General features: G+C 47.5%; 1 protein-coding gene across 1 annotated transcript; it reads left to right on the forward strand.

Annotated features, from left to right (window-relative positions):
- The first annotated feature begins 6335 nt into the window (after positions 1-6335).
- On the forward strand, positions 6336-24408 carry LOC117587041 (glutamate receptor 1). The gene is made up of 16 exons (XM_034277472.1): positions 6336-6601; positions 7207-7359; positions 7489-7616; positions 8117-8246; positions 16154-16407; positions 16501-16665; positions 17750-18100; positions 18250-18351; positions 18826-19066; positions 19144-19238; positions 19352-19519; positions 21487-21601; positions 22452-22948; positions 23348-23592; positions 23735-24203; positions 24269-24408. Exons 1-16 carry the CDS (start codon positions 6406-6408, stop codon positions 24374-24376), a joined length of 3417 nt encoding a protein of 1138 aa, XP_034133363.1. The 5' UTR covers positions 6336-6405; the 3' UTR covers positions 24377-24408.
- The last annotated feature ends 222 nt before the right edge of the window (positions 24409-24630 follow it).

Below are 24630 nucleotides of genomic sequence, written 5' to 3' on the forward strand. Positions count from 1 at the left end.
GCACGGGAGTGTAGCTCTAATTGTGTGGCAGGGGCACGCACATACACGACAGTTTCTGCGGCTTAATGAAGTAGTAGGCAGGCCTCCATGCCGCCTCCTCTTGGGGCAAAAAAAAAGAAGAAATTACAATTAGGAATTCTTAATTAGCATATAAATTGCAGGCTGTTCAGGCACTTGCCACCTGCCACCTGCCACCTGCCACATGCCACACCAAAGCATTTAACACTAGAAAGCCTCCACTTTGTGCAGCCTTTTTGCCAGTGCCACTTGTGGCAGGCTGATCTCTCATTATGCCGCAATCAAATAAAATCCATTCGCTTGATCTGTGCCCTGGGGCTGCCTGCCCCCACATGCGGCATTCGGGGTGTTAAGGTATACGGAAGCACGCACCGCGTGTGGCAGAGTGGCAGAGTGGCAGAGTGGCGTTGCCTCCGCCTTTTATAAATAAATACATCAGTAGCAGTGGAATGGATACGGTTGGTTTCCTCTCTCCCTTCTTTTTTTTGGCCTGCCGGTTGCCAAGGTGCTGATTGCAATTACTTCCGTGTGCCCCAACCAAAGAGAGACAGAGAGAGAGAGTGTGGGGGGAGACGCTGCCTCTGTCTGCCGCATGTTTACGGCCGACCACATCAGCTGTGGCAAGCACATGGAGCTGGAGCTGGGGGGCACTGGCACTCCGTTAAAAGCAAAAGCAACAGGCAATAATGCCATTCGCGCTGCTGCCATCAGCCACCAGCCAACTGCCACCAGCCACCTGCCATCCAGGGTCGGGTTGGGCTGGCACCACCGAATGAATTGCGTGACTGTGCAACTGAAGCTGCGGATCTGTGGATATAATAAAAGTAATTAACAAGTGTTTGCACTGCATGATGCGGAATTTCAGGCAAGGATAAGCAAGGAGCAAGCAGCAGCAGCAGCAGCTCTGGCATCAGGAAACGTGGGTGCTCCAACGTGTGGCCGGCAGGCAGGCAGGCAGGCAGGCTGTCATATGTATGCCAGAGGACGTCGTTTGCCATTTCAATGGAGAAACATAAGTGCCACAAAAAGCAGACAAATTCTAATAACAATTGCTGCACTGCCAGAGAGCGCTGCCAGCTATGAAAAACAATCTCAGAGATAACGAATAGCGGGGAAAACGGATTCCAATTCGGTTAGCCTCCAAAATCTCACAGACAAGAACGTTTGACAGCCTCCGGTTGAGGGGGAGCGGACGGTGAACGTTCAAAGCCACTCTTAATGCAGGTGTGTGCCGCTCTCTGGGGCCAACTGAGCGTTATCGGATGACTCCGCTCTCTGAAAATCAATTTCAGCCAGCCAACCGCTGTCTAGTTTTACATTGAAAACCCGTACATGGCAGTTACACTGCCGGTCTCACAGTCAACCATCTCTGATCTCGATGAACCCATTGCAACACTTTAATAAGATTCCACTCTCTTTGGTTTCATATGCTTGGAGCTTCCGTCTAAGCGTTTCTTTGTTAGCAGCAGCAGCAGCCAAAAGGTTAAACCAGACAAGCGGTTACCACTCTTTGGGTGCTGCTGCTCCCACCACTGTTTTCTGCCGTTGCTGCTGTTCCGCTTTCTGCTGTTCCTCGCTCTGTTGTTGCTGTCCCTTCTTCTGTTGTTGCTGCTGTTCCTCGCTCTGTTGTTGTTGCTGCTGTTCCTTGCTCTGTTGTTGCTGTTGTTCCACCTTCTCTTGTTGCTGTTGTTGCTGCTATTTGTACTGTTCCTCCTTCTGTTGCTGCTGCTGCTGCTGCTCTCTTGTCCAAAGAGTAAACTTGAACATAAAACGGTTACTAGGTCAGTAACACTTTGCGCTGCTCTGCTCCATGCTTCGGGTGGTTTTGCAGACAAAATGCGCTTTGCTCTCTCTCTCTCTCGCTTACGCGCTCTCTCGCAGTGGCCGCCCTTTTTTAGTACACATACGAGAGATGCGATGCTACGAAGCACAGCGAGAGCGTCGTCTATTTTGTAGCTTTGTCGCCCGCGTGGCTTACGGCTGTCGCTTGGATGCTGCTGCTGCTGCTCCTTGCCTCAGTACTCAGTCGTGCGCGCGTCAAAGAGGACGAATACGGCGGATACTGCGCCTTCTGTGTGTGTTTGTTTGCTCTCGTCACCCGGGGGGGAAGAAAATCGGAAAATGGAAAACACAAAGCGACACCGTTACCGACACTGACACCGAGACAACGAAGATACCGAAGATAGCGATATCCCGAAACGGAGACACGGAAGAAAAGACGACGCCGACGACGACGGGTCCAAGTCCGCGTCCGCGTCCGCGTTCTCGTCCGAATCTGAAGCCGAGAGTCGAGTGATACAAGAAAAGGCAGACAAACCCGGGCACTGGCAACCGCTTGCCCTGCCGCCTTCTCTGGCATTACGTGATAATAAAGTAGCGGCAATCAGTTTGAAAATTGTGTGCCACCGGCTTATGCAAATTTACAACAACAAAAAAAGTCTCCTAAGAGCCAATTCTCAAATAATTCTCTCTGGCCCCAAAACCACAAAAAAAAATGAAGAAAAGTTGGGCCGCCAAAGCCGCCATTTAAGTGTAACGTTGTGTGTGACCAACAAACAAGGGCAGTAAACCCCAAAGAAAACTAACGAAAAAACAACCAAGGAAAAGCCAAGCCAAAAAAAAAAGAAATCAACTTAAGGAGCAAATCTTCCGCAAATGAACAGCGACAACAGCGAATGGCAGCAGCAGCAACAGCGAAAACATGGCCTGCTTTTTTGTAAGTTGTCGCAATTTGTTGAGGTGCCACCCCGGCCAACAGACCCATCAAAGACTCCCCCTCAAAAGACAGACGGAAATGACTTAGAAGCAGGGCCTCGTACTCGTGTATTGATGAGCATTAATTCTGTAAACAGCGGAATTTGTGCTCATTATTTGTGACTTTGGCATTTGTTGGCATGGGCACTCCAGTCCAGGAGTCAGTTGGACCCTCCACATGCCGCACTACAAATTATCAATTATCGCGACAGCTGGCCCGGGCCCACCGATGGCAGCAAGTTATGGCAATTAAAAAGGCATCAAATATTAGTTCTCTTTGAATGAAAACATTTGCAAAGTCTAAGAATGAAACAATGAAAGTTCTCCATGGATATATCTTTTTTGTTGCTAATTGCTCTTTTTTTTTTTTTAAGAGTCCCAGTGTTCCTCTTGCCATTCAAAACTTATTCTGTAGCATTTTCAGTCAGATTTTGCATTCCATCAGCTTTAACCACTCCAAATGATGCTTCCCCTGCGATGTTGTCGTTTTTGTCTGAAACCTTTAAAAAATTGCACAAAATTTAATATACCAATCTCCCACCTGGAAGCCACTTTCAATTATTGGCCCCGATATCCGCGCGTCCTTCCGTCCTTTCGCTATTCCTTTGCGGCATGACACTGGCATACTAATCACCTCATTGAAATGCAAATGAGGCAGCAGAAAGGCGGAGAGCCCCTATATATTATGGATTTTATCTGCGGCCTAATAATTTTCCTGCTACATTTTTATCTCTCGTCGGGACTCGCTAAATACCTGGCCGTCATAGCTTTTTGTGTTTTGGTTTTGTCCTTGCCGTGGGCACGTGCCACAAAAGTCAACGAAGAATACAACTTTTGGCCCTCAGTATTTTTTGTTTGCTTCAAAAGGGAAAATTTGTGTGGAAATTTTACGGAACAGTCCGCACACCCGATGCCTATCTGCCGCAGAAGCAGTCAGAAAGGTCAGCAGGAGGCTCGGACTTATTTTCCTTCTCGGAATTTGTATCTGCAGAGGCATCGTGTTAAGTTGCGAATGAATAGCGGAGAGTCCGAGAGTGAAATGTAATCAGCAAGTGGCAACAAAATAATTATTTAATTAACGAAAGTGCAGCCAGCCTACCTCCAGCAGAAGCAGCAACAAAGACAGCGGCAGACTAGTCCGAAGTCTTCGTCCTTTTCCGGTCCAAATGCCCAGTCATTCGTTTTTTGTTTAGGCTTCTAAATAATCCAATCCAAGCAGGAACCCCACCGGCAAGAGGGCGACTAGGACTCTCGGACTCACTTAAACGTTCGTGACGTTCAACTTTTAGGCTTCTAATTTAAATTTAATTAAGTGGGGATCATTCGCTTAATGTGGAAAATGGCCTGCTCCAGGCTCTCGACTCGACTCGACTCCACTCTACTCTAGTCTACTCGTTCCCTTTCCTGGCTACCGCACTTTGCATTAGTTTTTTGCCATCGTCATTATAACGAATAAACTTTCAAGCGGCGGCGGCCCAAAAAGAGTGCAAAAAGGAGCGAGGCCTGCTGCCCGGTCCTGCTCTACAATGAATATTAAGCGCCTGTTAACCTATTTTCCCCCAGTGCCTGTTAAATAATCCACACCCCCATGCGTTCCCGCTCCTGTTCCTCTCCGATGCCGTCACCGATGATGAGTAAGCTCATTTTATGGCAATGTCGCCTGTTTGCCTGCCCGCTCCCAGTGCCAGTCCCCAATGGCCAAGCTACTGTTCCACCTTCCACTTGAATCCCCCGCGACGGGCTCTCTGCTAAAATAGACACCCAACAGACACTGCAACTTTTCACTCAAGTGGTTTTATGTTTGGTTAATGAATGAGCCAACGAATAAACGAATAAATGAATGAACGCATAAAGGGGGGTGCTCCCGGGCAGCTCTTGTCATGGATATAGTTCCCTGTAATATAAATATGATTCAACCATGATTACGGACAAGGAAAAATGCAAACTTCAAAGTGGAAAATGTATGCACTAGGGGAAAATACTGGATTAGGGGGAGAATTCAAGGTCTATGGCTATCACCCCTCGCTGTATTAAAAGACTCATGGCCATGATTTGAATAAGGAAAACTTTAACTAAAGTCTCTTAAATTCTTTACTCTTCCCACCAAAAGCATTGAACTTGGAAACAACTTTTGATTTGGAGTAAAAGTAAAGCGAAATTGGCAAATCATTTAGCTAAAAGCAACGTGAATATTTTATTTAATATATTTACTATTATGTTTGGTTGATTTCTGGCTAGCTAATTGATTTGAAACTTCAACTGTAACAGTCCCAAAAGTCCACCTTTTTGACCAAAACATGCACACTGCGCACTGTCCTGTGCATGTGTGTGGCATGCCCCAAATAAGCCGATTTTAAAAACAATTTCAAAAATTAAACCGCTCTCCAAAGACCCATGCCCAGGCGAATGTAAAGCCGAAAAGGGAGGAAAAAGCAAAACCAGAAATCCCAAAAATAAAATTCCAATAAACGATGGGCGGGGGAGGGACAGTGGAGAAGGGGAGACCCCGGGTAACCGGATGAATGTACAGGGGAAACGGACATTTTTGAGAGACAACTGGTACAGGAGGCGGTGGTCAGGGGTGCTGGCAGTCAACCAGTCAGCCAGCCATTCAGTCATTCGCGGGACCTCTGAGCTTTTGCATTTTTAAATAATTAACAATAAAAGGCATAAAACAAAACACAAAAGTAAAGCAAACAAGCAACAGCGGCAGCAACAAAAGCAAAGACAACAACAAAAACAAAAGCATAAAAGACATTTAAAATAAGCGCAAAATCAGCAGAAAAAGAAAACATTCAGCGAAGCGAAAGGATAACGACGCAGAGGGGGGAACACACACGTTGCACAGGGGGCAGCGAGGCAACAATAAGGGACACAAGCTGCCGCTGCTGCTGGCACAGTGACACACTCCACACACGCGAGGCACACAAAAACAGAGACAGAAACAGAGACAGAGAAAGATGCCGCGAGTTGAATGCCGCACACAGAGAAACACACCTGCAAATAGGCTGTGGCAGGGGCAGGGGCAGGGGCTGGGAGACATATTTGCATACAGTTCACCGAACACACACACACACACACACACAGACACACGGTGGGTGTCAGTGTGGCAGCAGCAACATAAATGATGCTCGCATCAGCAGAAAGTGTATGCGTGGGGGTATGGTGGGTGTCTCCCAAGTTGTGTGCCATTGTGGCAGGTGGCAAAGACACGTGCAAGTCAACGCGTGTGCTGTCTGCCGTGGCCCTAATTTGAACCAATAAACAGGGACACTCGCAAGCCTGAAAGAGCACCTACTTTTGGACACATAATTTCCACGATTAACCCCTTGCAAACAGTTCCAAAATAAACATTTTTCTCTCTCTATTTTCTGCACTCTAGAAACCTGAACCTCTACAGATGCCACAGCAGCAGCGGCGGCAGCAGCGGCACTAAGTGCAGCACAAATGCCAGCAACGAAGGCAACTAAGTGCAACAACAACAGAAATTAGGCAAACAGCAAGTGGAAACCGTAGAAGGAGCAGCAGCAGCAGCAGCAGCAGCAGCAGCAGCAGACAAGAGGCAACAGCAAGCAACAACAACAACAACAGCAGGGGGGCAGCAGCAAGCAACATTGAACAGGCGGCTGCAAAATGCGCCACGGCTTAAAGTTGAGCTGCCTTTGGCCAAGCTTTTTATTATGGCTAACATGGAGCCAAAGCAGCAGCAGCAGCAGCAGCAACAGCAACAGCAGAGGAGGAGGAATGGGAATGGGAATGGGCGGTGGCGGTGGAGGTGGAATTGGAGGAGCCAGCGCACAGCCATCATTAACCGAGAAAATCCCATTAGGTGAGAGTGTAAACCATATGCCCTACCCCCCCCCTAAGCCCTGCACCAACTACGATGCGATGCATTTGACAGGAGACTCCACAGCCCTGCACTGCGCTGTGCCTCTCTGTTTAGTCCTGGTTCTCGTTTATTTTGAAAACCCTCAACAGCGCCAGTCCCAGCACAAAAATCCTCAAGGCTCGCCCCTTATGTGGCAACAAATTTAAGTTTCTGCCTGCCCCTAGCACTCTTTGTGCCTCAAGATTCAGTTTCATTTGAGGCAAATCTTTTGGTATTTCTTTTTGTAAAGTGAAACGGCTGCGCTTATTAGCGTTTAGCTGCAGAACGCAGAAAGCCGCTTTCCTGCCACTTAACAATTGGCTGCACGGCAGCGGCAGTTAGTGGAGATTGTGGCAGGCAACAAACGGCAGCAACAAACTTCGCATCGCATCTCTCGCAAAAGCAATTACCAAAGTTTAAAGTGCCTTTTTGCTTTGAACTTAATTGACAATTTCGATGCCTCGCCACCCAGAAAAAACTTTGCCATCCGCCCAAAAAATACACCAAAATGTTAACAACCATCTTGTTGCATGTTTCTCTCCCTCTCCCTCTCTCTCTCTGCACAGGTGCCATCTTTGAGCAGGGCACGGATGAGGTGCAGTCGGCCTTCAAGTATGCGATGCTCAATCACAATCTGAATGTCTCCTCCCGAAGGTTCGAGCTGCAGGCCTATGTGGATGTGATTAATACAGCGGATGCCTTCAAGCTATCGCGATTGAGTGAGTATTTCAAGCGAATGACTGAATCATTCATGAATAGTAATGAATGGAAAGGAAATCCAGAATTTAGTTTGAATTATGCGCATTTTTATGGCAATTTGCAATCATTTTCTTTGTCTCTCCTTGCAGTTTGCAATCAATTCTCGAGGGGTGTCTACTCCATGCTGGGCGCCGTTTCCCCCGACTCCTTTGATACCCTGCACTCCTATTCGAATACCTTTCAGATGCCCTTCGTGACGCCCTGGTTCCCAGAGAAGGTGAGACATTCATAAATATTAAAGACGAAGCGAAGGTCGTTTGCCTATTTAAATACGAAATATTAATCATACGCACGGTTGACTCTTGCAAAATTTAGCTAACCTTGAAAACACACACAGCTGGGTGGTCTTAAATTCATGAGCCTCACCCGTACAAATCATTATGGGAGCCACTGTAGAGGCGTAGTCCATAGCCATAGTCCGTCCCACTTGTTTCTAATAATGTCCTACCGGCCGTGTGCGCTTTAAAAAATTTATGAAACACACACACACACGTACAGCTTTTGGCCCCATGTTAAGGGTAACAGGACGGGGTGGGGGGGCCGAGCGCCTATAAATCAAGCAGGAAAATGCCCCTAAAGCAGCCGCGAAACGAACGAACGAACGAACGAACACAATGAGCACTCAATAATGATTCATGTTTACTAACTCTCTTTCTCTCCTCTATTCTTTGCTTTCTTCCCGCTTGTGTGCTGCTTTCCATAATTTTCGCGTTTTAGGTGCTTACGCCATCGTCTGGATTTCTCGACTTTGCCCTCAGCATGCGACCGGATTATCATCAGGCAATCATTGATACCATACAATTTTATGGCTGGCGCAAGATAATTTATCTATACGATTCACACGATGGTAAGTAGGAGAGCGACACAAGTGTAGCGACCTTATGTTGCCCTATCCAGCTTCTTGTTGCTCTTAAACTGTATGCCAGGGCATCAGGCATCATACCCCTGAATACCCTTTGCCTGCTGCTGGGTATACATAAATGTGTATGGGAGGGAAACGAAAGCGGAAACGTACCCCCAACGGAGTCAATAATAATAATTTTACCCTCATTCTATGCAAACTACTTATGGCAGCAACTCCCGCTCCCTCTACCCCTGGATTCGCCACCTGTTTTGTAAATTTACTTTTGTTATAAGTTTCTGCAAGCATTTTCCATTTGCTCGCTGCATAAATAAAGTTTAATGACACAGCAGACACCCGACCCGAGCCCTGAACTGTGGCCCCCGTGCTGTCGACTCCGCTGACATGATGCGCCATTGGCAGTCAGACAATTGGTTTATGTGGCTACTGGAGGCAGCCAAAGGATGAATAGGGAGAGAGAGCGAGAAAGAACTGGTCGAGACAGACGTCCGGACAAACTGTTAGTGTCTGGGCTGCTTGCATTGTTATTATTAATGAATGCCACGTGAAAATCTTTTTGCGGTAGCGCCAACAGGCCAGCACTCAATCAATTCAAGCGACAGACAGGCCACAGCAGAGTCGTCTCTGCCAACCGCATCTCCATTTCTGACTGTGTATCTGTGTATCTGTGTATCTGTGTCTCTCTGTTTGTGTTAATCTCTCATCCACAGTCGAGAGTCTGTGTGTGTGGCCGTGTCTCTGGCCAAGTGTTTGTGTCTACTGCCACTCAATCAATTCGACATTCCGCAGTCGCATAATTCTAATAATTCTCCGACTTCTTGATGGCAAATCAATTTAGATGCGGCTCAGCCCCTACTCTCGCCGGATTTCTCAATTAATATTTGACAATTCAAGCGAATTTCCCAGGCCCCAAAGCCCATGGCTATGTGCGGCCGTTTTTCATTTTTCTACTTAGTTTATGGCCATGTTTACACGTCCGCCCCCCAGGGAGGGTGGTGGCTAGGGTCAGGGAGCATGGTGGTGGCATGGCCTAAACAGAATCGAATGGAATGGATTGGCAGAAGGCAACTTCTGGGCCCAAGGTCTGGCACGTAACGCCGCCCTACGACCAACGCCTTTGCCAGTTAACGGCCTTTTGTTTTGTCGGCGCCCAACAAACAAAAAAAAAAAACAAAACACGCCACACGGCTTCTTCTTTTGTTTATTCGAAGCGGCAACGAGTTTATTACAAAGAAATAGGCTAAAAGAACTATTTATGGCCGAATGGCCGAGCCAAAGCTTTAGATACAATTTTTCGAGTGGTTTGTACAACTGTGGCAGCGGTCGGTCTGTCGCTCGGTCGGTCGGTGGCAGAGGCAATCACAACAGAAACAACAAATCGATGCAAAAACACAAACAATATTTTGTTATGGGCTTTTGGGGCCAGCTTTGCTCTATGGCAGTGGGGGTGGCAGCTTATAAGTTTATTCCCGGACTTGTATTTACGACTTGGCCAAGAAATTGGCTGCTGCTTACACACACACATTTTCCTTTTAGCTGTGAAATTATTGTATTTGCCCCGGCAGCTCGATGCCCGACACCCAAAAAAAGAATTCCAGCATGTGCCAGCCTCCAGCTATGGGTACATTATAATATATTGTACATACATCTCGTATCTCGTATGTGGCTGTGTGTGTTCACTAAAAAACACTTGTGCCGCCTGCGGTTATTGGATTTTTCCCTATGCACGGGTGGCAAGGAGGAGTGGACTCCGATTCCTTTCCCTATACACAGATCATCAAACAAATCTATGAAGAAGCGATGGCTTTAAAAGTGCGAGGATTAGGAATTAATCTTTGTGTATAAAATGTAATTGATTTTATTGATTATGCAACGATTTCCACACACAGACAGCTACAATAACAATAAATTAATGCTGCAATTATAGTATCAAAATAAAGAGACAGTCGAGACAGTTGAGTTGATTCAGAGTCGAGCGTCCCTCTTTCACTCCCCCTCTTTTGAGCTGCCGTTAAATGCAATAAGAATATCAAAACAAATACAAAAGCCACGCAGCAAAGTGCTGCTGAGAGCGAGGCCCTGCGTTTGTTGTTGCTGAGAGAGCCAAAATTGCGGTACTTTTAATTACGTGCGAGTAGGTGGCGCAGGTAGAAAGCTTTGCAGTACCGGACACGATCGAACATGCACAAATCGCGGAGAGAGCGATAAGCACTGGCTGAGAGAGCGTAGCTTGAGAGTGCAAAGCTCGTAAATCAAATGAAGATTGAGAGAGAAGGCACTGCGCGCCCACAGAATAATGTAACCAAATATGTAAAAACAGTATGTACATATGAATTCATTCATATTTAATTTATTAGATCCATGACATTTTCTGCATGATATATTTTCGTGGCGTATGGAAATGAAGCGCTTGGCATGTCTAACTGTTCGTAGCAGCAGCTGTCTCGCCTCCAATCAAATGTCAAATGAGCCCAGAGTATAAGCAAGTTTTCCCATAGACACACTCGTACATAGACATTGACAGCGTATCGTTGCGAAAGCAGGGCCAAATGAATTGCAAAGTATTTGCACGTCCCAGCAGCACAAGAACAAATGACGTACGTACTGCGGAGGGGTGGGAGTTGTGGTAAAGTGACAGCTAGCGATGCTCTGTTGGCCAGTTTCCAGCTAGATTTGCACTCTTTATGTATTTTGTGGTTTGTTGAACATTAAATGATTACTTTTTGTGGCCTTTTATTTCTATTTATGCATGAGAATATTATTTCCGCTGTGGAAACGCACAATTTCCAGCCAACCCACGCGGCTCCACTGGCTCTTTCAATATGGAAAAACCATACAATCAACAGTCTGCAATGAAAGTAAATGTCTTACTTACACATACTTTCACTCACTCACACGTACAGCCCGTGTGTGTGTGCGTGCTGGCAGATGGCGAAAATGAAGAAGAAATAACGGAGAAGAAAATGCGAAGAGAAAATCGGAATGTGTACGTAGGCGTGTGCCTTCCCCATTGCCGTGTTAACAGCACATTGACTTGCCTGTGAAATGAAATTTATCACTGGGGGAACAAAAAATAAACATTCCACACACGGTTGCAGATACAGTTACAGTTACAGTTACAGATACAACTACAGATTCAGCTACAGAATTGTGCGTGAGATTGCTGTTTGCCGCTTTCGCTGGGATGTTAAGGACGTGTGAAAATCTGCTTGCTCATGTTGCAATGAATACGTCAGCAGTTCGCTGGCCCAGACTCAATATGGTTTATTAAAGAGACACCCCCCCGACCGCCAACAGGTACCCTCCTGCCCCTGACTGCTACTAATCAATGACCCAAAGGCGCGCGACCCCCAAAAAATCCTTAACTGCAGAATTATGCAAATGGTTTCGTTTATAGATGAAAGATTTGATTGTATTCTACCAGAAACCCATCCCAAAAAGACAATCAAATATGTATTTTCGATTTGAGCGGTTTGTGTGTGCATATAAAAATCTGAAAGGAATCTGTAAATAGAGACCGGGGGCGGAACATCATGAATAATAAGCAAACGTTGATGGTTCATGGCACTTTGGCCACGTAGAGAGCGAAGGAGAGGCAGCGGCTGGGAATGGGAATGTGCTACAGCTACATAATTTAAATCACAGGCTGGAAAATTTGCATAAACTGCGTCAAATGGCAGCGCAAATTGCTTTAAGACAACAGCCGAAAAGGATGCCAGAATGTGCTCCTCCATGCCCCCCGGTACCGCTGCTGAAGCTGCTGCCATTCCGGTAGGACTGCCATTAATTTAACCATTATGGGGTTTACTGCGCTTTCACTTTCATGTTATTTGATACTTTTAATGCTGCCTGTGGCCCCCCACTCGCAGTCTCCTGTTCCTGTTTCGAGGCCATTGAAAACATATGCGCAAAGCCTTTGAGCTTGTCAGCATAATTTTCCCAGTAGCCGAATGAGGCCGACGAGGACGCAGGACGTACAGGACGCAGTTTTGTAAGTAATTAAAGCGGCAAAGTTTTTGATAGCACAACAAGCAGCAGGCAGCTAGGCTGAGCCAGTCCGGGCAGCAGCAAGTATAAAAAACTCGAGCCCCAACAAGCTGCTAAATTAGGGCGTGGCACTTAAAGCCCAGAAGTTTTGTTTATCTCTTTTTTTTTTGATTATTTTTCTTGGTATCCTAATTACAGAGGGCAGCGCACTAGATCAAGTGGATCCGATTTAATGCATAAATTAATGGGTGGTTTATGTTGGAAAATTATTTGTAGAGCGAGAGCAGCATGTCCCTTCAATTTCCTGCCCAGGAAATAATATTCCTCTAATACTTTGTCCAGAAACATCAATGGGGGAGACTGGTGGTGGAGAGAAGCAACTTCCTTATAATAATTACATTTGTTTATGTCTTCTTTTCCACCGCCCCTAGCTCTCTGCATAGAATATGCTTGGCAAATGTCTTACTTGTTAACCAACATATGTACTTATGTATGTATGTACATAAGTGTATGTACATAGCTGATGTGTGATGTGCTCTATGTCCACAATGTCCATATCTCTTGCTCTGTCTCTCCCTCTCTGCTGTATCTTTTGCGTCTGCTGCTTGATGGTGTCGCTACCGAAGGCAGGAAAACTTCATTTCCGCAAAACTAACTTTTGTTTAACATAACAAATTGTCTTGTTTGCCTTACGCATTTGTGTGTGTTGCTGAGTGAAAGTTGAGCCTCAATCAACTAAGGCGGTCCAGACGAGTGAGTGTACAGTGTGTGGGCAGTGGGCGTGGCTGTTGACAGATTTGCATAGCCACTGGAGGAATAATAGCCGGAGTAGTGACACTCGGCCCACTGCTGCATCTTTGTCTCTTGACAATTTGTGATTAAATTCAATTTTCAATTCCTTTTCTGTGCTCAAAATAAATTGAATTTGGGCTGCCAAAAAAACAGAAAACGAAAAATATAATTGTAAATTAAATTCGTTACATAAACGAAAATGAAAGAAAAATCCCCGGAGCAGCCTACCCGGCCACAGCTTTGAAATAAAACAATACAAAAATCACCGGAAATACACACACACACACACACACACAGCGGATGTGGATTCGCAGAAAAGGGAGAGGGAAATTGCGATGGCACTCGAATTATATGCCACGGGGTGAGCCACAAAAATGTTTTCATATCAAAAATGAAATAAAACAAAATCCTCGGCCGCCGCAGCACCGCATGCTCTTCAATTACACTTTCGATTTTCCGATTCATGCACATAGATACAGAACACTAATGCAAACACACACACACACACACACAGAGACCAACACACATACGCACATTGGATACCACTCCAAATCCAAGCGGCAAATCTCGAAATCGAAAAAAACACCCGAAAATCAAATCCAAACACAAGCCAAGCGAATGGAAGCGAATGTCAGAATGGGTAAAGAGCGGGGGGGAGTGCGGGCGTGGCAGCGGCGTAGAGGAATAGGAAGTGCCAGCAAATGAAATTGTATAAAAGGCAAGGCAGAAAATTTATTGCACAACGAGAACACACAACACAGCAAAAAATGGCCACACACTCATTCACACAAACACACAAACAGATAGAGGCAGAGAGGGAGAGGGAGAGAGAGACATACGGAAACAAAAGTTCATGTTTTATTCAAGACATTTTTGATACCCCAAAGGCCCCCTGCTGTGTGAGTAGAAATTCCTTAGGTTTTGGATTTGTAAAGTGCTAAATACTCGCATTCAACACTCCAATTTGTGTGTAAGCTCACGCATGCATAGGCTGAAACAGAAGAGAGCGAATTCCAGCTGTAGGATCTATGCAGTGGATCTCTAGCCATCTCGTTCTGGCTGCCAGGCCGTTCCTCTCACGAGAGTGAGCTTTTTTTGCACTTTCTGTTTCGCTGCATGCGCTCTCTACGCTGCCTACGCTGCTTGCACTCTCTCTATCTCTCTCAATCCGTTGATCTGCTTGTTCCATATTCTTCCACTTAGAATAGCCTGGAATACCCTTGGAATACCCTTGGAATACCCTCGACTATATACCGCTATGTACTCTCCACCAAAACGAGACGAATAAAACTTGAACAAAACCCTCCTTCGTACATAGTGCAAATCAAAGCAACAACAAATTGGAAATGTATTGAGTACTCTACCCATCGCTCTCCCTCTCCCTCTCTCTCTCTATCTCTCTCTGTCACTTTGGTGGCGTGCGTAGCGAGCATGGGGCATGCCACCGACAATGTCTAAATCAAAAATCCAGCCAGAAGCCCAGAAGCAAAAAGCAAATCCCATTTTATCCGCAAACATAAATTGAAGGCGCATTCGAAGCTGCAGCCAGCGCCGTGTCTCATGCGACATTCAGTTGAGGACAGAGAGAGAGCAAGTCAGAGATTTTTACTGTCTTCTGCTCCTCAGTTTTCCCTGCTCCTACTCCTGCTCATCCTCTTGCTCTTCTTTTTCCTTTCTCTTACTACGTTTTTTCTTTTGCTTTTGTTTGCTGCGTAGCTGCTGTAATACAAATCATCTGTCTGTCTCTCCGTTGGGCTTGTGTGCGTCTCCATCTCCATCTTTTCATCTCCATCACAGTCCCAGGCGCATTGAATCGTTGAGTTTTGACTCGTGCAGGGCCTGGGGCGCCTTAGCCATCTCGTTTTAAGTGCGAACGAAAGCTGCATGGGGGGCACAGTGCATGGAGCAAGAAGCTTGTAGCTTGGGCGAAGCGGCAGTTAGTTGCAGCCATAACTCAATAAACACAAATGCAAATTGCGCTCGCAGAGGAATCTCATGCGCATATCACACACAACGATGTGGCACAAACGATGGCTGACAGCACCACAGCGCTGATAATTCCATGGCCCAAAAGGGATGATGAAGGGAGAGCTGGGGCCTGAAACTTGGCCCTGGTCGAAGCCCACAAACTAAGCCACGTCCCTGAGTATCTGCTGGACCATGTGCAGGCAGGGGCATGTACGAGTACGTCCGTATCTTTGTATCCGTTTTCGGTAAATTTCAAATTGAAACTGATTTTGCTCCTTTGGCTTTTGTTGTACTACAAAAGGGTGTACGAGGGGTGAGGGCTACCATGGGTTGAGCCCTTGTGCATATGTCTGCTTTAGTGTGTGTCTGGCTATGGCCTATTTTTCGACAAAGGCAAATGTCAAGGCCCAGGCGACAAGAAAGACTAGAACGTTCTCTGAACATCATTTTTTTGTTTGCAGAGAAGGGGAGATGAATGCTTAAAAAGTTGCTTTAACTTATATTTAAACATTAATTTGATCAAATATAAATATTTAACAAAAAAAATAAATATATTTTATATTTTAAATTAACAATTTCAGTAATTCAGAAATCACTTTTTCTTTTTAATGGTACCTTTTTCTCTCAGTGCCTGCTAAGCTACTCTGTAAGAAAATCAAAATCCTTGTCGATTTATTCTAAGAATAATTCCATTCATTCAAACGTTTGGACTTTCTGTGAATGAGAAGATTAAATTTCGTTGCGAACTTGATTGTTTGTCGTGTGGATTCGGGTTTACATATAACCCCTTGTCTGACCATCCATCCATCCCCCCCTGAGGGTTTCCTGTCTGTGAGAGTTGCAAATGTTCGTCTTGTTGATAAGGGATACTCTCCGGTCGAACGAGAGACCGGGTCGGGCCGGGCCGGGCCGGGCCTGGCCCAAGGGGCCTTGGGGCTTATTCCTTTTCAGCAGTGGCTAACGACTCGCAAAACTGTTGATGGTTGTAATTTGTGTGCCCTTCCTAATGTATATATGCATCGAATCGGATCTGTATGCCTCTCTGTGCCCGACACTGCCGCTCCCCGAAAACTCAGTTAATTAACAGGATCACACTTGCACTCACACACCCTCCCACCCCTCTGTGTACCCCTTTTGTTCTGTAGGTCTGTTGCGCCTGCAGCAAATCTATCAGGGGCTGAAACCCGGCAACGAGTCCTTTCAAGTGGAGCTGGTCAAGCGCATCTCCAATGTCAGCATGGCCATCGAGTTCCTGCACACGCTGGAGCAAATCGGACGCTTCACCAGCAAGCACATTGTCCTCGACTGTCCCACGGAAATGGCCAAGCAAATACTCATCCAGCATGTGCGCGATTTGCGACTGGGTCGTCGCACCTATCACTATTTGCTGAGTGGTTTGGTAAGTTGCATGCCACCGCCACCGCCACCACATCGCATCGCATCGCAGTCCCAAAAAGCCGAAACTTATTTCTATTGTCTTTCCATTTTGCAGGTCATGGACGATCGCTGGGAGAGTGAGATAATCGAATTTGGGGCCATTAACATTACAGGCTTTCGCATTGTGGACACCAATCGGCGGTTGGTGCGCGAGTTCTACGACAGTTGGAAGCGCCTGGACCCACAGATGAGTGTTGGGGCTGGCCGTGAATCGATTTCGGTAAGGGAAACACACGAGACACACACAAAGCCACACACACAGCCACACCCATATGACCATGGTGGGGAGTACTACAGTACAGTGGGGTTTGTTAAATATTTGCTGGGGGATTTAATGTTTGCATCCGGAAGGGGCACAGCCATGTAGCATCCAGTTTGCGGCGCTTTGTCGCTTGCTCTGCGAGCTGTCTGTTTGTGTTTTCTTCTCTTCTCTCGCTCTCCCTCTCTGTGCTGTAGTCAAATAGCAGCAGATTTCACTTTTAGTGGAGGGGCAGGACTTGCAGTCAAAGGCACATGTGTCCTTGCTGTTCCGTTGTCCTTGTCATTGTTGGCACACTCACACAGATACGCGCACGGACAGCCACACACAGTTAGAGAGCAGCAGAGAAGAGGCTGCGTTTTGGTTTAGTTTGCGTTTGCGTTTGCGTTTGCGCTGGCTGTTTATATTTGTATTTCCTTGGCATTATCCTTGTTGACAAAGATTTCACTTTGTGGCGCTTAAATGTTGGTCGTCTGCTGCGCTACACGGACAGCCGCATGGGGCAGAGCAGTCAGCCACCGGACGACACAGTCTCTCCATCACCAACGCTGTCTCACGCTCCGACTGCTGCTGCTGCTGCTCTCTTTTGACCATGTTTATTTGACTTGACTGTGTGCTTAGGGGGGGAAATTCACATTAAAGCCTTTGTGTGTTGCCGCATTCCCTTTCTCTCATTTTGCCATTCTCCACCATTCTTTCGTAGTCTCATTTTCTGTTTACCGAGCATTCGCTTTAAGAACTCTGCCAGCGATTAAATATTAAATCAAAGTCGGGGTTTAATATGCGACACGTTTCTTAGATCAACGCTAAACCCTAACACCCGCTGGGAGACCCAGTATCTAGGTGCCCCCTCCCTGCTCCTTTTTTTTCTCATGAAATAAACAAGGTGGAAGATGGGTTGGGGCAGGGGTTGGGGCTGGGACTGGGACTGGCTGCTCCCCAGAGGGCAATGGTTGGGAAAATTGTGAATAACACCGTGTAATGCACTCATTAAACCCCACGAAACCCACCCTTATCCCTGCCCGCCATTCCTGTTCCATTCTAGGCCCAGGCCGCTCTCATGTACGATGCTGTGTTCGTTCTGGTCGAGGCGTTCAATAAAATCCTGCGCAAGAAACCGGATCAATTCAGGAACAATGTGCAGCAACGTCGCAGCCAGAATCTAATGGTGGCCCAGGCGGCTGCTTCGACATCCAGCGATGGTCACGGCAACTACAACAGCAACAACAACAATAATGCCAATGCCAGTGCCCACAGCGGTGGCGGTGCTGGTGGTGGCATCGATTCTGGATCCAATGGCGCCTCCTCGTCGTCCCGAGCATTGGACTGTAATACGGCCAAGGGCTGGGTGAATGCCTGGGAACATGGCGATAAAATATCGCGTTATTTGAGAAAGGTGAGTGTTAGAGAGAGAGAGAGAGCCTGATGATGATGCGGTGACATCGATACCGAAAGCAATTAAAGACACGCCACGCACCCACACTGTGGGAGAATTTATGTAACCTGTTGTAATCTCCCGGTATATTTTGCTTGTTTTATCCGCAGGTGGAAATCGAGGGCCTTACCGGTGACATCAAATTCAATGATGACGGCAGACGCATCAACTACACGCTGCATGTTGTTGAGATGACTGTAAACAGTGCCATGGTATGTAGCTATCTCCCTCTTTCACTAAGTCTTTGCGCGAGACAAGAAAGCTCATTCACATGTGCTGAGAGTATCCCGCAATATTCGGCGATGTTGTTGTTGAAAGAGCGAAAGAAGAATAGCAAGAATTGGGAGACAGAGAGTTTGAGTTGTGTGCAGGTAGGCGCAAAAAAAGGTTCAGGCGCACACACGATCGAGGAACAAGCAAATGCAACAACAACGCAGCAGCTTGGAATCGAAGTCAGCTTGCGAGTGTGGCTTGCGTTTTTGTTGTTATTGCTCAGAGAGAGCTTTTAGCAACTGCAAGAGAAGCAAAGCAAAGCTCGCAGTGCAAGAGATAAGACAATTGCGACTGCACGCAACGCGTACCTAGAGTTTAGACAGAAAACAAGCAATGCAAAAACCGGGAGACGCTCAACTCCGCTATGTTTATGGCCTCTCCCGCTCCAGCTACAGTTATATTTTCTTCCACAGGTAAAAGTGGCCGAGTGGAATGACGATGCCGGCTTGCAGCCGCTGAATGCCAAGTATGTGCGTTTGCGACCGCATGTGGAGTTTGAGAAGAATCGCACATACATAGTGACCACTGTGCTGGAGGAGCCGTACATAATGCTGAAGCAGGCGGCCTTTGGCGAGAAGTTGCAAGGCAATGAGCGCTTCGAGGGCTATTGCAAGGATCTCGCGGAGTTGCTCTCCAAGGAATTGGGCATTAATTGTAAGTGAATTCACGAGACAAGGGAGGCTCTCTTCAGCTGCTTAATCACCCACGCCCGCTCTGTTTCCACTCCGCAGATGAACTCCGTTTGGTCAAGGATGGCAATTACGGTGCGGAGAAGTCAAAGACCCACGGCGGCTGGGATGGCATGGTGGGGGAGTTGGTGCGCAAGGTAAGTGCCTCCTCCACACGATGCCACTGCGGCACGCTATCTCCCTGGCTAGCTGCAGACACTCCAACCTCCATACTCCATCCTCTCTTCCCTTCTGCTCTGTTCTGTTGCAGGAAGCGGATATTGCGATTGCCGCCATGACGATTACCGCCGAACGCGAACGTGTCATCGACTTTAGCAAGCCGTTCATGTCGCTGGGCATTTCCATCATGATTAAGAAGCCAGTGAAGCAAACGCCCGGAGTGTTCAGCTTCATGAATCCTTTATCACAGGAAATTTGGGTGCGTATATGGTAGAGAGTCCAAGAGAGAGCGAGAGAGAGTGGTTGCTCCTACAACTTCCTGTAGTGTGTGTCCCGCCGTCCCCCCCTGCTGCACTCCGCTTCATTGGCGCTCAGCGAAGCATTGCACCCAGGCAGTCTCCAGTCCCTTACGGACTTCGTTTGTCCCTGCAGCATGGTCCCCATCCGATTTAATGAAGATTTAGTTGCAACTATTGATATTTGAAAGTAAAACACAAACAAACAAGCGACCCTCGCCACTCGCATCTTCTTTGTGCCTTTGGATTTCTAATTATTTCCTGTCCTGTTCTGTTCAGTGGCAACGGCAAACGTTTGGAATGTGTTTATTTTTACTCGCGTAACGAGTCAAAATGTTGCTAAAATTGCGCTGCATACAAATGAGTAAAGTTTTTTAAACAATTTCTTCTTTCATTTCTGCGTTGCCGCTGCCGCTGCCAATTCTTTTTCTGCCTCGATTCTCTCCTCGTGCTCCTCGGACAAAGTTTGCGGCCTGCAAAGTTTGCGACTTGTATATTTATTTCTTCTGGTTTCTGGCTTCGACTTGGGCTTCAGCAGCCGCCACGTAAGCTGCTCTGCCACTGCTCGGCGCTGCTCCTCCCGAAAGTTTAATAGAGTAAACGACAAAGTTTTTTGTGCTTTTGCCACTGCCACTACCACTGCCATTTTTTCTCTATTTTTTTATTCTTTTTTGCTCTTACATTACTCGTATAAACAGTGGAAAGTGGCAGGACCTACACCGTGGTGGCGAGGGGGCACGAAAATTACGTGGCCGTCAAGTTTTAAATTTTACGCTAGTCTCTCCGTGTCCAAAAGTTTCGGCTGTTTGGCTCCAAGGAGCTGTTTAAACAAATGGCAAACCCATCAAATTTGTATGAGCATTTAGTTGATGTTTATGTTGCAGCAAGCCTCCAAGGATAGTACAGCAACGATGCCCAGGAACTGCTGGCGGGCACAAGCGGATAGACAATTAAGCAAATTAGGAGTTTGGGGATGGGTTTTGGGCTCGGTTCGGCGCTCTCTGTGATCCGTTGCGCTCCCTAATGCGCAGTTATGACCAACAACAACAACAAAAGTGCATAAAAAAAGGCAGTTGCAACAGGTCTGAACACTTGGCTACCCTGTAGCTTAAGCACCCTGCAAGTCCACATGAAATGGTTATGCCCCAAAATACTCTCTCTCTTTGGGTTTCCGCTTTGGTGGGCTTTTCGGCCGTTGGGTTACGGATCTCAAAACATTCAAAGAGTGTTGACAGCGCGACAAATGCAAAATTAAATGCTAATAAAAGTCACAGAGCGAGCGCGAGGGAGTGTGGGTGGGTGAAGGGGAAAGCTAATGCGTAATTTGACATGAGCTCAAAAAAAAAGAAAAGAAAATTACAAATGCAAATTAGTTTCACGAAGGGCAAATCAGAGTAGGGTGGGATGAGGGCAAGGGTACGGGTACGGGCACGGGCAAAAAAGGCGCAAAAGTTAACAAGCTAATAAAAAAGTCTGTTACAAAAATGTATCATAAATGAAATGAAGCATTTTAGCTGCTGCCACACACTACATGAAGAGCGGCACAGTACAAGGCTGAAAAGCAGGCAGGCACAAGCCTTAGGAGTAGGAGTAGGCGCAAGGATGTGTGTGCCATTGAGGCACCTTACGCCCTACGCCTTACGCCTTCAAGCGCACACAAAAGAAAGGCGCGCTGGCTCCATGGCAGCCATTCAGGTGCTGCCAGCAGGCAGACAGGCAGACAGTGGCTGGGTGGCTCCTGGTCTGCTGCCGTCAATGTCCTTGGGCACCATTAGGTTAATGTTTCGTTATTTTGCTAGGCAACAACACCGTGCGCCGTTCCGCTTCCGCTTCAATTAGTTAAGAAAATTTAATGAGAAAAATCCTCCATCCTTTCCTCCTCTCCACAAGGCTCTCATGTTCGCGGCTTTATTTTTTTGTTTTTCAACAGGTGAGCGTCATCTTCAGCTACATTGGAGTGAGCATCGTGCTGTTCTTTGTGTCACGCTTCTCGCCACATGAATGGCGTCTCGTGCAACAGCAGCCGCAACAATCACAGTCGCCAGGTGAGTGTGCACAGGACACCTGCTAGGCAGCAAAAGGATGGCTGGGCGACAGGAATAAATTCGTATAAATTTCATGCTTCATGTTTGAATTTTGTGTAACTTTTGGACTTGCGACTTGCGACTTGTTTTGCATTCAATTTTCATTTGATTTTCATTAGAAATTCAATTATTTGCATGGAATTTTCATGCTGCCAATCAAAGGACAGCAAAAGGGCGTCACATATGGACAGACAGACAGACAGAAAGACAGATGGAGAGCCCAGTTGAGTGCTCTCATAACAATCTACTCCACACATATCCGGCAAAACACATCCTTAATGTAATTTTAGCGGAAAAAGCAAACAAAATTTGGTATGCAGTCAGCGTCTGACTCACACAGGGAGAAGGGGAGTGTAAAAAGCGAGAAGAGAGAAGAGAGAATTGACAGACGGAGGGACCAAGTGAAAAATAAAACCTGTCATGGCAGAATGGAACTACATGAATGGCCATGCCAGCAGCAGCAGAATCAGCATCCAGCATCCAGCAGCCAGCAGCCAGACAGGACGAGGCAGGAATGTCATCATTGCTTTCTGTGGCACTCAATGGGTTTGCAACAGAGGCAGGAACTGGGCGGTAGGGGGGGGGCATTAAGGGTGTACTTGGGAACTTGGCTATGGGTTTGATTGCATATCAATTAGAGCAGAGGCGCAAAAAGCCAAGAATCCAAACGAAATGATTGAAAGTTGCAACAGTCGACATGGGCACGTACCGCCGCCTCCTATGAGCAGCCGGTTGGCCCCCTTCCTGCTGCTGCGGTTTCATTTTGTACATGCCACACCTCATCTCTGCTCTCTCTTCACGCCACACACAGATCCGCATGCACATCACGAACAACTTGCCAATCAGCAGCCGCCCGGCATCATTGGAGGTGCAACCGGACCGATGCCAGTGCCAGCAATGCCACCCGGACCGCCCACACCCGGTGCCCAGTCGGCAGCCGGTGCCGCTGCCCTGCAGGCAGCACTCTCTGCATCCGCAGCTGCATCCGGCAGCATTTCGGCAGCCAGTGGCTCATCCTCCTCGTCGGCAGTGAATGAGTTCAGCATTTGGAACAGCTTCTGGTTCTCATTGGCCGCCTTCATGCAGCAGGGCTGTGATCTGTCGCCCCGTTCCGTCTCGGGTCGCATTGCGGCCGCCTCCTGGTTCTTCTTCACGCTGATACTCATCTCCTCGTACACGGCCAATCTGGCTGCATTCCTCACCGTCGAGCGCATGGTGACGCCGATCAATTCGGCCGAGGACCTGGCCATGCAAACCGACGTCCAATATGGCACTCTGTTGCACGGCTCCACCTGGGATTTCTTCAGGGTGAGTGACCCTGGTATTGCCCTGAGGCTGCCACTTCAAATGAGTGCCGCCTCATTGAGTGGCAGTCGGCAGAGAAGTCGAAATTAATTTCACAGACACACACACACACACACACACACACACACCCAAATCTAACAAAATAAAAAGCATTTTGTCTGCGACCTTTACTCGCCCCTCTCCAACGCTCTCCAGCAGAAATGCAAAAAAAAGAGGCAACAAAAATGAGTCTCAGTTTTTCTGCTCCTCCTTTTTTTCTGTCATTTATGGCAACATTTATTTGGAGAATGCTTTTAAGCACACTTTTACAGTCATGTTCATGTGAATAGCAGCCAATGAATTGGCCTCAATCTTTGCTTGGATTTGCACACTTTTTCCTAACATTTTGCTGGGTCCTTGCAGCGCTCCCAAATCGCACTGCACAACAAAATGTGGGAGTATATGAACTCCCGGCCGAACGTCTTTGTGCATACGTACGACGAGGGCATTAGACGCGTGCGCACCTCCAAGGGCAAGTACGCTCTGCTGGTGGAGTCGCCGAAAAACGAATATGTAAACGCCAGGGAGCCCTGCGACACAATGAAAGTGGGCCGCAATCTGGATACAAAAGGCTTTGGCATTGCCACGCCGCTCGGCTCGGCCCTCAAGTGAGTATTGTGGGGATGGAGATGGAGAAATGGCTTTGCCTTTGCTTCAGAAATTGATGGCACAGCTAAAAGGGGGCCACATATCTAACAAAGGGAATGGAAAATTCCTCTCTCTCTCTCCCTCTCTATTTCTATTCAACAGGGATCCCATCAATCTGGCTGTCCTCACGCTCAAGGAGAACGGCGAACTGATCAAGTTGCGCAACAAATGGTGGTACGACAAAACGGAATGCAAGACGGACGGCCAGGAGGCCTCGCACAATGAACTCTCGCTGAGCAATGTGGCCGGAATATTCTACATATTGATTGGCGGCCTACTCGTCTCCGTGCTGGTGGCCATACTCGAGTTCTGTTTCCGTCGCAAGGATGGCAGGAGCGCGGGCGGTGGCTCCAATGGACATGGTCCCATGGGTGCACTGGGCGGTGCCATGGGCGGCGGCAGCCTGGGCAAGGCCAATGGCTCAATGATGCTGCACGGCCAGAACAGTGGGGGAGTGCCGGGCGTCATGCCACCGCCCACACATCAAAGGAGCTCCCTGACGGACACAATGCATTCGAAGGCGAAATTGACCATCCAAGCGAGCCGCGACTATGACAATGGACGCGTTGGGGTAGGTACTGCTAGGGGAAATCTAGGGATACTTTTAACGCACATTCAGTACTAATCCACGCACAGTATCTCAATTGCGCCTCGTTGCAGTATTATCCACCCGCACAGCTGTCATCGAACCCTGGTGCCGATGGCGTTGAGTCCCTGCACATGAATGCCCACGGTCAGGTCTGACACGAACACGCGCAGGAATCGCGCCTCTGACGCACACCCTGCGCGCCCACAATACGCCGCATTATGGCCAACAGTCGCCAGGATACGGAAAAGATGATGGGAGGAGCGGGAGTGGTTGCGGCACCTCCAGCAATCAGCTGCAATAGCAGCCACGAAGGTAGCCTCTCGCCGGGCAGCGGTAGCGCCACTTTAATGCGCCACTCACCGGACATTAACCAGCAGCAGCAGCAGCAGCAGCAGCAGCAGCATCCCTA

The sequence above is a fragment of the Drosophila guanche genome, unplaced genomic scaffold, assembly GCF_900245975.1.
Source record: "Drosophila guanche unplaced genomic scaffold, DGUA_6, whole genome shotgun sequence".
Taxonomy (NCBI): Eukaryota; Metazoa; Arthropoda; class Insecta; order Diptera; family Drosophilidae; genus Drosophila; species Drosophila guanche.

Bases quoted from the DNA above. Each gene is read 5' to 3' on its own strand.
- LOC117587041 (XM_034277472.1), top strand. From the start codon at position 6,406: ATGCGCCACGGCTTAAAGTTGAGCTGCCTTTGGCCAAGCTTTTTATTA. The intron at 6,602-7,206 runs GTGAGAGTGTAA...CTCTCTGCACAG, and splicing joins AACCGAGAAAATCCCATTAG to GTGCCATCTTTGAGCAGGGC. The intron at 19,067-19,143 runs GTAAGTGAATTC...TCCACTCCGCAG, and splicing joins CAAGGAATTGGGCATTAATT to ATGAACTCCGTTTGGTCAAG.